This window comes from Stigmatopora nigra, chromosome 9 (assembly GCF_051989575.1).
Source record: "Stigmatopora nigra isolate UIUO_SnigA chromosome 9, RoL_Snig_1.1, whole genome shotgun sequence".
Taxonomy (NCBI): Eukaryota; Metazoa; Chordata; class Actinopteri; order Syngnathiformes; family Syngnathidae; genus Stigmatopora; species Stigmatopora nigra.
Window position 1 is genome coordinate 15010129 of NC_135516.1, and position 12993 is coordinate 15023121.

The 12993-nt window shown below is 46.6% G+C and overlaps 2 protein-coding genes across 2 annotated transcripts; both read left to right on the top strand.

Moving 5' to 3' along the window:
- The first annotated feature begins 1521 nt into the window (after window positions 1–1521).
- Window positions 1522–7433, top strand: fam110b (family with sequence similarity 110 member B). The gene is made up of 4 exons (XM_077724976.1): window positions 1522–1632; window positions 3841–4158; window positions 4441–4790; window positions 4954–7433. Exons 2-4 carry the CDS (start codon window positions 4036–4038, stop codon window positions 5813–5815), a joined length of 1335 nt encoding a protein of 444 aa, XP_077581102.1. The 5' UTR covers window positions 1522–1632; window positions 3841–4035; the 3' UTR covers window positions 5816–7433.
- Window positions 7434–7792: 359 nt separating this feature from the next.
- On the top strand, window positions 7793–9562 carry atg10 (ATG10 autophagy related 10 homolog (S. cerevisiae)). The gene is made up of 6 exons (XM_077724473.1): window positions 7793–7923; window positions 8259–8365; window positions 8432–8654; window positions 8727–8824; window positions 8892–8989; window positions 9081–9562. The coding sequence occupies exons 2-6, from the start codon at window positions 8261–8263 to the stop codon at window positions 9205–9207; spliced, it is 651 nt and encodes a 216-aa protein (XP_077580599.1). The 5' UTR covers window positions 7793–7923; window positions 8259–8260; the 3' UTR covers window positions 9208–9562.
- Window positions 9563–12993: the final 3431 nt, after the last annotated feature.

The window sequence follows — 12993 nt, forward strand, 5'->3', positions numbered from 1 at the left end:
CATTACAAAACTACATAGTGCAAACTTGTCGTTAACGGCAGCCACATTTTACAGTAAAACTACGCAATATGTACAAGTTTAATGTTTTCGCACCAAAAATAATTGGTATGAAATCAGTAAACATACATGCTAGGCTAATTTAGCACTCTAAATTGTCCTTACGTATGAGTAATTGGTTGTTTGTCTCATTGTGCCCTGCGATTGGCTGGCCAACAATTCATCACCTGGGGTATGGGATATTTATACAAAAATATGATGAGCTCATATGATCTATTTTTCTCTATTTACCACAGAATAATCATCTGAGGACACTTATTCCGGCTGACACAACACCAGCGTGCGGACCGATCAACTTGCAATGACCCAAAAAGAGAAAAATCCCATCGACATAGCCTGGTTTCTTCCTGTTGCTAGGTAACCGTGAAAAGGGTGATGGCCAAACAGCGGCGTCTTTGAGCTAGCACATACTTAGCGACCCTCAACACGATTTCCCCTGCTCGTCTTTACCCTAACCAGCTGCGAAGGCTTATTGTGGCACGTCCAGGGAATTGGGAAGGGGATTGGTGAGTGGCGACCAGTCCAAGGCTAACTTTAAGCCAAAGGAGAAGCTATCATGCTAACTGGGTGGGAAGATGAGTGCAGAAATTGGGATGATGCCACTTCTTCCTGATGATGAAATCATGTATGAGAAGTTGGGGGCGTGCCAAATTCCCCTTTTTAACTCTTTCAGTGCTATTGAAAATGTTAGATGTCTAATCATGTGACTGTGAAGTGAACCAGTAGGTCACAAGCTGATAGATGATAGTGTATATATGGAGCCATTTGTAACAGCGCCATCTGTCATTAACTAATTTATATAGTGTATTTACCGATTCATGTGTTGTGGTAGTTAGTAAACCATCAATTATGACAATAGACGTCCACCTTACTTTTCAAGTGAATTGGATGTCTATTAAAGTTCATTTTATTTTAATATTGGTCATCGCGTTTTGATATCAATCGATCGCCAATAAGGTAAATGATAGGCCTATAAAGATTAATAGGAGATATTTTAAGAAATACACACTTCAAATAATTAAGCTATGACGTCCACTACGCCCAAAACATACTATTAATTTTTCCAAAAACATACGACTGAATACATGTACTCTGACAGCAATGAATCAAGAGTAATCACTCTTTAAAAAATGTACCCATAAATGTAAATATGCATTATTTATCTCTGTCAGGTCACCCATTTTGCATTGGGGATTTGTCTCACTGCAGACTCCTCATAGCGGAACAAAGCTCACCTAATCATTGAATTTACATTTCAAAACAAGGGTGTTTTGTTGTGACTTGACTCCGCTTATTTTTTTATTTTCATGCACCAATAAAATTCTGCACGACACAACACAAAGCTTCGGTTTTCTTATTTGAATCATTATGCTCAGTTCGCCAATGTAACGCCTCAGCGCGAAGTACTAGTTTTTTAATGTGAAAGCGTAAAGCGGATGTATTGGTGCTTGTGTTCATGCGACTGCCAGCCTTGCTGTTGGCTGCGAACAGGATGCTGTCAGGCCGAAAAGACGCACCGACCTAACGGTTGGCAACCTTAGCCGCATCCTTTGTTTTCCTCCACTAAACGTTCAGGTAAGAGCAATCAATTTACCTTAGCATGACGTTAGCCTTAGCCGCCATGCTATAAAATCCATCAGTGGCCCTAGGCGAGGCGTGCATCTCTCTTTAAAATGCTGGAATGTCGATAGCAAAGCTATTGTTCTTCTACTGTCAAATCTGCATCGGCTCGTTTAACACATTCTACTTTTATTCTTTTCGAGAGAGGGGCTCTTTTAGCTGATAATGTGTGCCAAGGTTTCGTGTGGATGCATTTGGTTGGGCGATATAGCTAGCTTCCGTGGCCGGGGGTGCTATGATGCCTTTTTTTTTGGCATGGCTTTGCTGCATCACCAGCTAAAACCTGCGTGCGCAGGTATGGTGCTTGTTTACTGGCCATCGCCTGCCTCATCCGACCCCCGCGTGGCTTCCAATGAGCTATTTTTGGTTCATCAGCTCGTTGGCTGCCATTGACGGGCATAAATGACACCAAAATGTAGCATTTCATCTTTTAAGAAGCCTTTGATCACTGCTTAACATTCCCTGGCTGACACGCCCCCCCCCCCTGACGTCAAATGGATTCGACGTCTATTGTTGTCAATGGCAGCCAATGAGTTAGCTTAGCTAGTTTTTCTCAGTGCTGTTCTGTGATTGCATTTTTTACTGGGTATGGAATTGTAACATGAATCTTTCATTGGTTCTGTGAAGCGCTTATCATCACTAGGGTTACATGAATTCAATGACATTAGGAATGCATGGATCATTTTGACCCCGCCCCCAAAACACACACACACATGAACACTCGTGTGCCTTCATGCAAGTAGCTCACTTGTGACCTAAATTGATCAAGTCTCCGACCATTTATATTCACTTGGCTTTGCAGCACAGTGCTACTACCATTTTGCACTCAGTATTTGTACCGCTAAAACAATACTCCATACAATTCTCGACATCAAAAAACTCAAATATTTCACTGATACAGACGACAATAGAGGTCCAATTGCCCTTCCGCAGTAATATTTAAATGAGATTTTTGCTAGTAAACATCCAATCCATTTAGACTGACAAGTCGCAAAAAACAGGACCTTATATACTCTTGGCGATCGGAGTTTAAAAAGAAAAACAACATAAAAGTTGTTCTTGAGTGGAAGTAGCAGTCCAGGAAATACGGTAAAGTTAGCTAACAGCCATCTCGTCGGTGCCCAAAGACGGAATAAGTATCCGATACGTCCATCCCCAAAAGAAAGCGTTGTTCTGCCTTCTGGGCCAGACTGTGGAACTCCAATCAGAGCCAGGAAAAGAAAAACAAATCCTGATCATTTGTGTTTGCCTGTGCTAAATTATCCAGCGTTAGTCATCATGAATGCAGACAGAAGCCGCGCATTGTCAGCAAGCGTCCCCGCTGGGGCCCTCCTGTCCAACTCCGTCCCTTATTCCACGCCCGTGGACCTCGTCAGGGGTGCCGGAGCCGATCCCAGGCCAGTCTGGCCGAGAGCCCTAAACCACAGTTGTCAAAGTGGCGGCCCGGGGGCCAAATCTGGCCCATCGCTTCATTTTGTGCGGCCCGAGAAAGTCAACGATGAGTGCCGACTTTCTGTTTTAGGATCAAATTCAAATGAAGAGTAGAGATGTATATTACATTTCCTGATTTTTTTATCTCCCGAGAGCACGTTATAAAATTCATTTTATCAAAGAACAACAACAACGACAGTGTTTTGTTATTTTCAGAAACCACCAGGGCTTTTGCGGCTCCATTTTTCTTTTGATAAGAAACAGAGCGAATTGTTGCCTTCCTATCAAAATTTCCCGATAGCAAATCATCCCCCGGCTTGCGTCAATTTCCTGAACTGTACGTTGGCTGCAATGTTAGATAATAAATTCTTATGTAAGGCAGATTTTCTCGGCAGCATCTGCTCTTGATGTGATATTCCATACTTTATTCAAACAGCTGGAGCCGGGATTTACTCGGGAGTGTTTTTCATAAGATTGGATTTTTAGCCGGAAGTCCCAAATTATGACTTGCGTAACTCTCGCTAAATGTTTTGGTGACCGCCAAATCTCCAACTACGTGACGTATTAAAAAGAATGTTTCTCCGAGTGTGGCGTCGTCCCGTGTTTACGGCTGCCCCAACATGGCCGCCGCACGTCGCACTCCGCATAGCTATTCCTGAAATTGTTGCTAGGTGCGTGACGTCACCGTCCTCCCGATTCCCGCTAAATCGGGCTTCCGTTCCCTCCTCTTAGATCGGACGTCATAAGAGCGCGCAAGGGGGGACGGGCTTCCCACTTTTTGCCTCAAACGACCATAAAGAAGTTCTCTGTGAAGGTGGTCGCCTTTCCACTCGGGGGTCTTCATGTTTTGGGGGTCCCGGAGTGGCCTCTGCCGACCCCCCCGCTCCTGCCGCCGTCACGGCCGGGCACCCCCGCCACTTCGTTGCCATGCCAACAGAGACGCTGGCTCCAGGGTTGCCAGATAGCAAAGCCGCCGGGGCCGCCACAGCCTTCACGTCAGCCGTACCCCTCCGAATTCTCAACAAGGGTCCCGACTACTTCCGGAGACAGGTGCGTCCACTCGGCTCGGCGACCGCTCCCTTTCAAGTGACAAACTCTTTTGAATTGGCCGATAATTAAATCAGTGCACCCATTTTTGACTTTTTGGGTGAATTATTAAACTATTTTTTTTAGGTCAATACATTTGAAATTAAAAAAAAAAAAAACTAGAATGACAATAAATTAAAAACAAACATGCACTCTAGTGGTGACTCATAGTACTGCAATGTTGTTGTTTTTGGTTCAATTTGATGGTATTTATTGGCATTTTCGATCCATTTTTCCGCTTTTTAGGTGGAGCCCAACCCCAAACGCCTGAGCGCCGTGGAGCGACTGGAAGCCGACAAAGCAAAGTATGTCAAGAGCCAGGAAGTCATCAACGCCAAACAGGAAGCCATCAAACCCCCCATCCTGGCCAAGCCCCCCATCGTCCTTTCCAAGAGAAGCGCCCCTGGTGGCGGAGGAGCGCCGTTCAAGCCCTGCAACAACAACGCCAAGTCAGAACCGCGTGACAATCTCAACCTGGAGATCCTGAAGAACCTCCTCAACTCGTCTCCGGGCTCCGAAGGCCTCGGGGGCGGGGCCAAGAGCGCCACCTTGATGAGGTCATCCGGAGGCTTGACCAGAAGTTGGACGCCGTCCAGGTAAATCAGCCTTCAAAGTCCAACTAAATGGGGCAAATCTTTGGGACCAAAAGACCGGCGACCAAACGTCCGGACACAAATTCAAAGCTGTATTATTATTATTTTCATCGCCCCAATAAGTGGTCCGCTCACCATTTCTTAACCCTTTCTGTCTCTCTGGCAGAATGCCGTTAACCTACCGATCCACCATGGCTCTGAACGAGCCTTCCCGAGACTCGGCGCCCAGTCCCAGCACGTCGCATTCTCTGCGCTCGTTTTCCCACTCCCTAAAGGTGCCGCCGGCCCGCCCCGGCGGCGGGCGCTGCAGTCCGCAACTCCTCGGCAACCTCAATCTCCGAGGGGGCGAGGGGCGGGGCGGGGAGAGGTCGCGCTCGCCGCTGCCGCCGCTGCTGACGTCGCACTCCTCGTCGGACCTCCTGCGACTGTGCAACGGCAAGCCGCTGCGCGCCGCCCGATCGGGCAGCTCGTCGGCTCCGCCCCTCCCGCCCAAGCCACACCCCGCGTCGCTCCCGCCGCCCGCCCTCGCCCTGTCGCTGCCCCCCGCCCGCGTGGGTCCCACGCCGTCGCCCCGCCAGGCCGCGGAAGCCGGCGAACCGGAGCCGGAAGCGGGTCCCTCGGCGGCGTCCACGCGCCGGCCCTCCCTGCACAGGTCCAAATCGGACCTGTCGGACAGGTACGCCCGGGCCGGGGCCGACGTGGAACGTTTTTTTAACTACTGCGGTCTGGACCCCGAGGAGCTGGAGGCGGTGGGGCCGGAGAACTTTGCCCGGGCCAACTCGGACATCGTCAGCTTGAACTTCAGGTCGGCCTCCATGATTTCCTCGGACTGCGAGCGCTCGCGCCGCTCCTCCTCGGACGGGCCGTCGGACGGCGAGCGGGCCGAGGAGGAGGAGGAGGAGGAGGACGAGGAGGCCGGCGAGCGCGTCCCTTACGGCATCTCCGCCGTGGAGCGCAACGCCAGAGTCATCAAATGGCTCTACAGCATCAAGCAGGCCCGAGACACTCAAAAGGTCTCGCACGTCTAATCCGGCCGGCGACCGCTCCAAAAAGGGACGCCTGGTGCCGGGGAGGATAGGACTTGTTTGGTCTGACGCCACCGACCATGTGACCGAGAGCTACTGACTGAACGACCATTGGCTAATTCATCCAGACGCTGAAATAGGGCAGGTGACAATGTGACACGGACTGATCCAAAATGGCGTATGTCCTCAAATAGTCGCCTTGACGCTAAAGGATTTTTAAACAAAAATGCTTCGATAAAGCTGTGTTTCCTATAATTTATTTATTTATTTTTTAACTACATTAACTCCCAATCAAATCCACACCGTTAATCATCAATATTAAAGCCCCCAAATCAAAAGTTAGCTCCTATTCAGGCTCAATACCACCACTATATATGCTAACAATTTGTAGCATAAGAAGCTCATTCCAACCGAGTCATGGATGATGACAAAGCCTATGTCTGATTATTATTATTAATGGTGAAGAAAGATGAGTTGATCAACACCCCGGGCGACTATTTGAGGCTTCGCGCTACCTAGCCAATAAAATACAGCTTCAAGCGGGTCGGGATGCAAAGATAATGCGGCGCTAAGCTAGCTAGATGGCAGACTAGAAATAGTTGGACCGAGAAATTCCAAGTTTCTTTTCAGAGGTCTCGTTGTCCAAAAAAGTCTAAATTTGTGCATTCCGTCATCATGGTCATTGTATGACTTTTAGCGTGTTTTATTTTGATTGTCTTTCCACAAAGATACAAGAATTTCTGCTTCCTGTCTCGGACCTCAATAGTGCTTCAAGCACCCTCCAAAAAAAAAAAAAAATCGAAAGTATGCTGGGAATGTCTGTCTGCTGAATCCAATTTAAAAGCCATGTCGCCATTGTCTAAACGGGAGGAATTAAACAAATGTATTACCTTTTTAGTCCAAGCAATACTAAACTAACATTTGTCCAGTTACCGTTACAGTCCTCTCCTACGTAGAGATGTCCCCGATCTCAGAAAATTCACAGTATTTTGACATATTATGGAGCAGATGTAGTATTACTAAAAGTAACGGACAAAAAAAAACAATCTTTTATGCTTATGGTGCACAAGATACGTCCAAGTCAGTATTAGTAAACTTTCCATTCAAGTGAGGATGCAGAGGAAACATATTGTGAATGTGATGGGGACATCCTTACTAAGGACTTTAACGTGACGTCTATCGCTGTCAGCTTTTTCCTATCTGCCGACTCTCCCTGTCCGCGTTCTCAAAACAGTGGCGTACTGTTCTCGCAGTGTCGGCGTTCTTTGACATATTTCTGTCATCAAGATGTAGTTCGATGTTAGATTTGGATTTGAAAAGTTCTTCTGTGGTATTTTTATTTCTACGTGTAAATGATGTCAGAAAAACCTGCTTGAGGGGGAGGGGGATCCGTATTTTGGGCTTTTCTGTTTTGGGCCCTTTTGTTTTAAGATTAGCATTTTGGAAGAAGCATTGTCTGGTTAACTGCCTTCTAATCTACTAACTGTCTCATCTAATCTCCACAAGAAGCTTCGTGTTGGCTGCTTTTGACGTGGAAATGTTCCATATTACTTGACTGAATAGGGGAAGGGCATTCATGTTTAGATTCTCTTTTGCATTGTTCCAATAAAAAAACTTTAAGTAAAAATACATAGTCATATAATTTTTTTTCTAAGAGACGAAAACGTTTTACACCGCTATCTGCTGGTGTAAAAATAAAACTACATTCTAGTATATGTAATAAACTAGGCAGCATTGCGCGTTAATCTGTTCTGTTTGACGCTTAAATAAATAATAATTCAATTGGAAAATCAATGAAATGGTGACCGCATTAATTCCATAAACCCTCGTACAAGTTGGATCATTCTGGGAATTTTTAAATTATTAAAAGAAAAAAAAGTTTATCGTTTTGCCTTCTAAGATTCTGTATCTAGAAAATATACTAGTTTAAATTAGTATATTTCTTTCTTTTCAGAAGCACTGCAATGGAAGAAAACGTGACATATGCCGGCAAGCAGTCACGTGAGCGACTGGACTACTCACGTGATTACCAACGCGGAAGTCGGTGCTGTTTTTTTTTCCCTGTAAAAATTCATTGCAGTCATAATTTACCCTGTTGATTCCAAATGACGGTAAGAATAATAAGAACGCCTATCTGCATGTTGAAATGTTTTTTTATGCGCCATAACATTTCTACTAGAACATATTCGAAGTGTAACCTAGCTATGCAGTTAAAATATACCTGCCTGCAAATGTTTCAATCCTCGGCCCACAATCAATAATTGCCTTTGAATGGTTCTATCTCTGTCTCGTATTACGTTTATCATTTATTAGTATTATAATGTCAAGTAAAAAATAGTTTATTGCCAGTATACCGTCCAAATATTCCTTTATTTTGCAGCCTATCTTAAATGAATGAGACCAGATGGTGAGTTCACGGTCGTTGTGTTTTTCAAACTCATTCCAGGAATGAGCTCGTGTCTGCAAGGAGAGGAGAACTTCCGTCGATTCTGTCTGGCCTTCTTGAAGCTTTCGGATGGCTTACGAGACGGTTGGACGTGGGAGTCGGTCCAGGTGAGGAATTACATATTGACCAGTTTAACCCTTTGTGGCGTCCGACTAATGGGAATTTACTTCCAGGGTTCAAATGAGGGCTACTTGAAAAAAAACATTCTCAGACCGGTCTCGCTCGGTGCTTCCGGCGAGGAAATCGACGTCCACAACGCCAAAGAGAACCTGGACGAAGAATGCGATGGAGACGTGGTAGCCGCGGTTAGCGGTCAGGTCATCCAATCGGAATATCACGTGGTGTATTCCTGCAGCTACGCTAACCCGGTGCTTTACTTTCGAGCCTTCACGCTTGGTGAGTTTAATTTTGGCCTTTTACGCACCCGCCATGGTCTGACTGCTTTTTTGTTGTTTTTTCTTTTCTCAGAAGGAAAGAGTCTTTCTTTAGAGCAAGTGTGGACTTGCGTTCATCCGCATTTTCGATGGCGACTGCGCCAAAGCCCGTTGACCACCATCACGCAGCAGGTAGCGCGTTGGGCGTCTTCCATTTTGATGGACGTCGGCTTACGTGTTTTTTATTTTTGTGGGGCAGGAGCATCCTCTGCTGGGTCAGCCGTTCTTCATGCTCCATCCTTGTAGAACGGATGAATTTATGAAGCCCGTCGTCAACCTAGGAAAAGAGGAACGCAGGTAAGATGAGGGTAAAGCAAAGGTGGGGACACCTGTGGTGTAAAGCATTGTAATGTCACCAAAAGTCACTTATTTCTTTTTTGCATTCTAGTGACATGAACTACATTTTGACCTGGCTGAGCGTGGTGGGCCCTGTGGTGGGTTTGGACATTTCCCTAAAGTACTCCACCCTGCAGCGCCACCTATCGGAACCAGAAGAAGCTCTGGAGACGTCCTGATGGTTGAAGTCACTCGGATATTTTGCCAAGCTAGAGGACGCTACAGGCAAGTTAAAGCTCGAAGCCACACCAAGCCGAGAAAAGGTAATGCACGGTAATGACCTGCAGGGGGTGCTGTCTGTCAGCGGGATTATTGGGACGATAACATTGCAGTGTTAGTTTGAAATGAACGGGTCATTTCCCAGTTCATTTTTGGATTCTACACAAAAAAATGGTTATTTTCATTCGAATTCATTTAATCTGAAGTCAAATTGGCGATGTTTGCTCCCCTAAACTCCAAATGCAGCTAACCAAAGTTAGATTATTGACTTTTACATGGGCAGGATCTCAAATAAAATTCATAAGAATGTTTAAATGTCCACCATTTTTTTGCACTAACCCAGGGTTGGGCAAACTTTTGGTACCACCTTGACGTCACCGCTGCCAGCATCGTTAATAAACAAAAGCGGAATAATTGAAAGTGGGAGAATTCTATCGCAGGATAGCAGTTGTGCAAAGGGAGGCGGATCCATGTTTACTAACCCTTACAAATGGCAAACAAGCGTGTCGGGACGCCGTGTGTGTGCGTGCGTGCATACGTGCGGGTGTGTGTATATGGCAGCTGTTACTCTGCGGGTGTCTCTCAGGAGCGAGATTGCCTGCGTGGATGTTTGCCCATGAAGGGCACTTCAATGAGACGGCCAATCAAAGCCGGCCCACAAAGAAGGCTGAAATTACATTTCATAATATGCTTAGCCTGCCAAAGGAGGGACCACCATACGAGCTTGCCTAAAAAATGGTGCTCAATTCTGGTTGTGATGTCACAACCAGAATTGCTGACAAAAGTGGGCGTTCCCTCGCGTTTACTGATAAAATGACATTGGCGTGTAAATTTGTAAAGTGCCTCGTTTGGACGTTTGGCGGCGACCGCTCCGACGGCTCAAGGTCAGATAGCGTTAGCGGCGTCTTATCGCGCGTTCCGACAAAAGGTTCTACTCGATCGATACGCGGGTTCATCTATCCAAAGCTATATCGGAAGAATCGGCGCGGCTTCTGAATGTCGCCGTTTGACATGTGATCGGTCGGGGGACATCCCCACTCACTACTACATGGAAATCAAATGAGAAAGATAATGGGGGAGTGGGGTGGGGGGGGGGGGGGGGGGGCAAAAGAGTGACAGATTGGAAGGACGTTCAGAATACTGGGAAAGTGTGCCAATGGAAGGAAGGGAGGGGTTAGCAAAAGAAGGCGGGGTTCCGGGCACAGCCCAGCCGAGCCGAGATGGGCCCCGCTGAGGTGGGCTGTCAGTGTTGGAGCATGTCAGCTCAAGGGCTTCTTCTATCATCTGGAAGCGTCCTGTAGAGAAACCCGCTGACTGAAAGGGTGGAAAAAGGTGGGGAGGAAGGCAAGAACTGAATCTAAGGGACGGAGGGAGGCAGATAACTATGGAAGATCCTTTTGGCTAGCTCAAAAATACCTCCTGCCGGCTCCTTCTTACTAATGACCTAGCTCAGACATGGGCAAACTACGGCCCGCGGGCCACATACGGCCCGTTAGGCTTTTTAATCCGGCCCTTGTAAACCAGTGGCAGTAGCTGTGTCCACTCTTCTTTCTTTTTGGTCTTTTACAGCCCCTCTATTGATCTTTTTGAAATGACATTTGAATATCTCTTAATACATTCCTTTTGACTTGACTTTGTACTTTAGACTTTAATTCTGAGTATGTTAATACTTTAGTATTTTTTTCTGTTTATGTTTCATCTGTCAAATTTTGAAAGTCAATGTGGCCCCGGGGCCCAAAAGTTTGCCCACCCCCGCCCGGTATAAGGTATAGCAGCCCAAACCGGTTTCAAGATTCAGCCTTTAGCATTAAGTCCGTTTTCTGGTCTCTAAATGCGAAGCGTCACTTTCCCTCTCCGTCACGTGAAATGAAATTTTCCAGGGGCGGAGATGACGAGAGCGTGTCAGATCTGGCCGACAGCGGCCCAATGAAGATGTCGGGCCGCGGGGGCCCCAAAAAAAAAAAACCAGGGCGCCATTTGCGGAATGCCGGTTATGCGACTATGCGGCGTGACGCCGTTTCCCTTTGCGACGCTTGGGGAGAAGGAAGCCAAATGATCCCATTGTCGGCGGGAACAGCTTGAAAATTTCCTCCGCTTTCAAAGCTTTGTCCGCTTTGGCGCCTTCCTGCGCCTCGGCCGTGGCGCCGCGGACGAGCGGGCGGCTCGACGGCGCGCTGGAACCCGCGGCCGTTCGTAAAGAGAAGGCGACGACGACGGCGGCGAGGCTTTTGTTTGCGTCCTAATCCTCTCTTTGACATTCCGCTCCACTCGGTCAATATGGATTTGAAAGTCGTGTTTTAGGCCCGTCATCTGCCTGTTAATCCCTTGGATTGGATTGGCGCTTTTGTCTGGAAAACAAACACTTCATCAGCAAGGCACACATCACCTACTTTCATTTGGACATTCGAACGTTTTCCTCTCGTTGGGGCCTTTTAGGGAACTAACGACTCTTTTTTGACCATTTTACCGTATTTTCACGACTATAAGGCGCACTTAAAAGTCTTCAATTTTCTCCAAAATCGACAGGGCGCCTTATCATCCAGTGCGCTTTACATATGGACCAAATACTAACATTGTTATCACGTTAAAAGCAAATAAATCAGTGGACAGGACAACTACGGCAAGCTTCCCCCGACTCTACTATTTTCCCGTAGACAGAGTATTGTGCAGGGAATTCTGGGATATGTAGTTGTTCTTAATCCACCCAGTTCTTCAATAAACCCAGTATTGTTCAATTCAGACACTGAAAATAAAGACTTTGATGGTGATGAAGTGGATTTCCGGGATTTGGGCCTTTTTAGGTGATTTCCTCCCGTCTTGAAGGCACGTTGAGGTTCCTCACAAACTTTTTGGTCCGCCATTGTCAACAGGGCAGCAAAGAATGGGAAAGAGAACATTGTCCCGAGCATTGACACCCCCCTGTTGTCATTAATTTAGCGGATTGTTATCTCTAATTTATCAGGCGCGAAATAGTCTGAAGTAAAATCGAATTGTCGCCCACCAAATGAGACCATTTAATGGAAAGACCCCAAAAATGTGCGACTTGAGGGGCAATGTGGCGTAACGCTTTGAATTCCAAATTTCAGCCGTGCCGCCCAACGTCAAGGTTGATTTTCTCGATGGGTGACTTTGGAGGCGTGGCCAAGTGGTGGCCACGCCCCAAAATTCCTTGAAAAGATGCTTTATTGTGTTATCGTAGCACCACTCTCCACAAATCGTAATTAATATCCGACTAGATTGGAGGGAAATCGGCATTTTCAGCCGGATCAAACCCTGCCCCCTTTTTTTTATGCTTCACCAATTCGCTGCCCCCTTTGCCCCTTCCCATCCCCCCCCCCCCCCCCCCCCCCCAAAAAAACATCCAAATATCTCCCGCCTTCCTCCCCATCTGCCCCGTGTCCTCTTTGTCTACCATGGTTCCGAGAGGGGAAAATAACTCAAATTAAACAAATTCATCCATTAACATCCAATTTGTACAAACTGGGAGGGTTGGCCAATGAAAGAATCCCCTCCTAGCTCCTTGGTAACAAAAAGTCCACATTTGAAGCGTCTTTGGTGGAGAAAATGGCTTCTAAAAGCAACCCCTTCAAATTGGAATGACTGTGAGCAGATAGATAAAGAGCCATGGAAGACACTTCAACAATGAGTGGACTTTTAGGGGATCGATATCCGGCCAACACATGATAATGGATTGAAAGAAAGGAGAGGAAATGGCCAACAATGAGCAACAATGAGCTTGTCACCCA

Excerpts from the sequence above, each read along its gene's own strand:
- atg10 (XM_077724473.1), top strand. The coding sequence starts at position 8,261 with ATGAGCTCGTGTCTGCAAGGAGAGGAGAACTTCCGTCGATTCTGTCTG. Across the intron at positions 8,825-8,891 it reads TGACCACCATCACGCAGCAG|GAGCATCCTCTGCTGGGTCA; the intron begins GTAGCGCGTTGG and ends TTTGTGGGGCAG. Across the intron at positions 8,990-9,080 it reads CTAGGAAAAGAGGAACGCAG|TGACATGAACTACATTTTGA; the intron begins GTAAGATGAGGG and ends TTTGCATTCTAG.
- fam110b (XM_077724976.1), top strand. The coding sequence starts at position 4,036 with ATGCCAACAGAGACGCTGGCTCCAGGGTTGCCAGATAGCAAAGCCGCC. Across the intron at positions 4,159-4,440 it reads CCGACTACTTCCGGAGACAG|GTGGAGCCCAACCCCAAACG; the intron begins GTGCGTCCACTC and ends TCCGCTTTTTAG. Across the intron at positions 4,791-4,953 it reads AGAAGTTGGACGCCGTCCAG|AATGCCGTTAACCTACCGAT; the intron begins GTAAATCAGCCT and ends TCTCTCTGGCAG.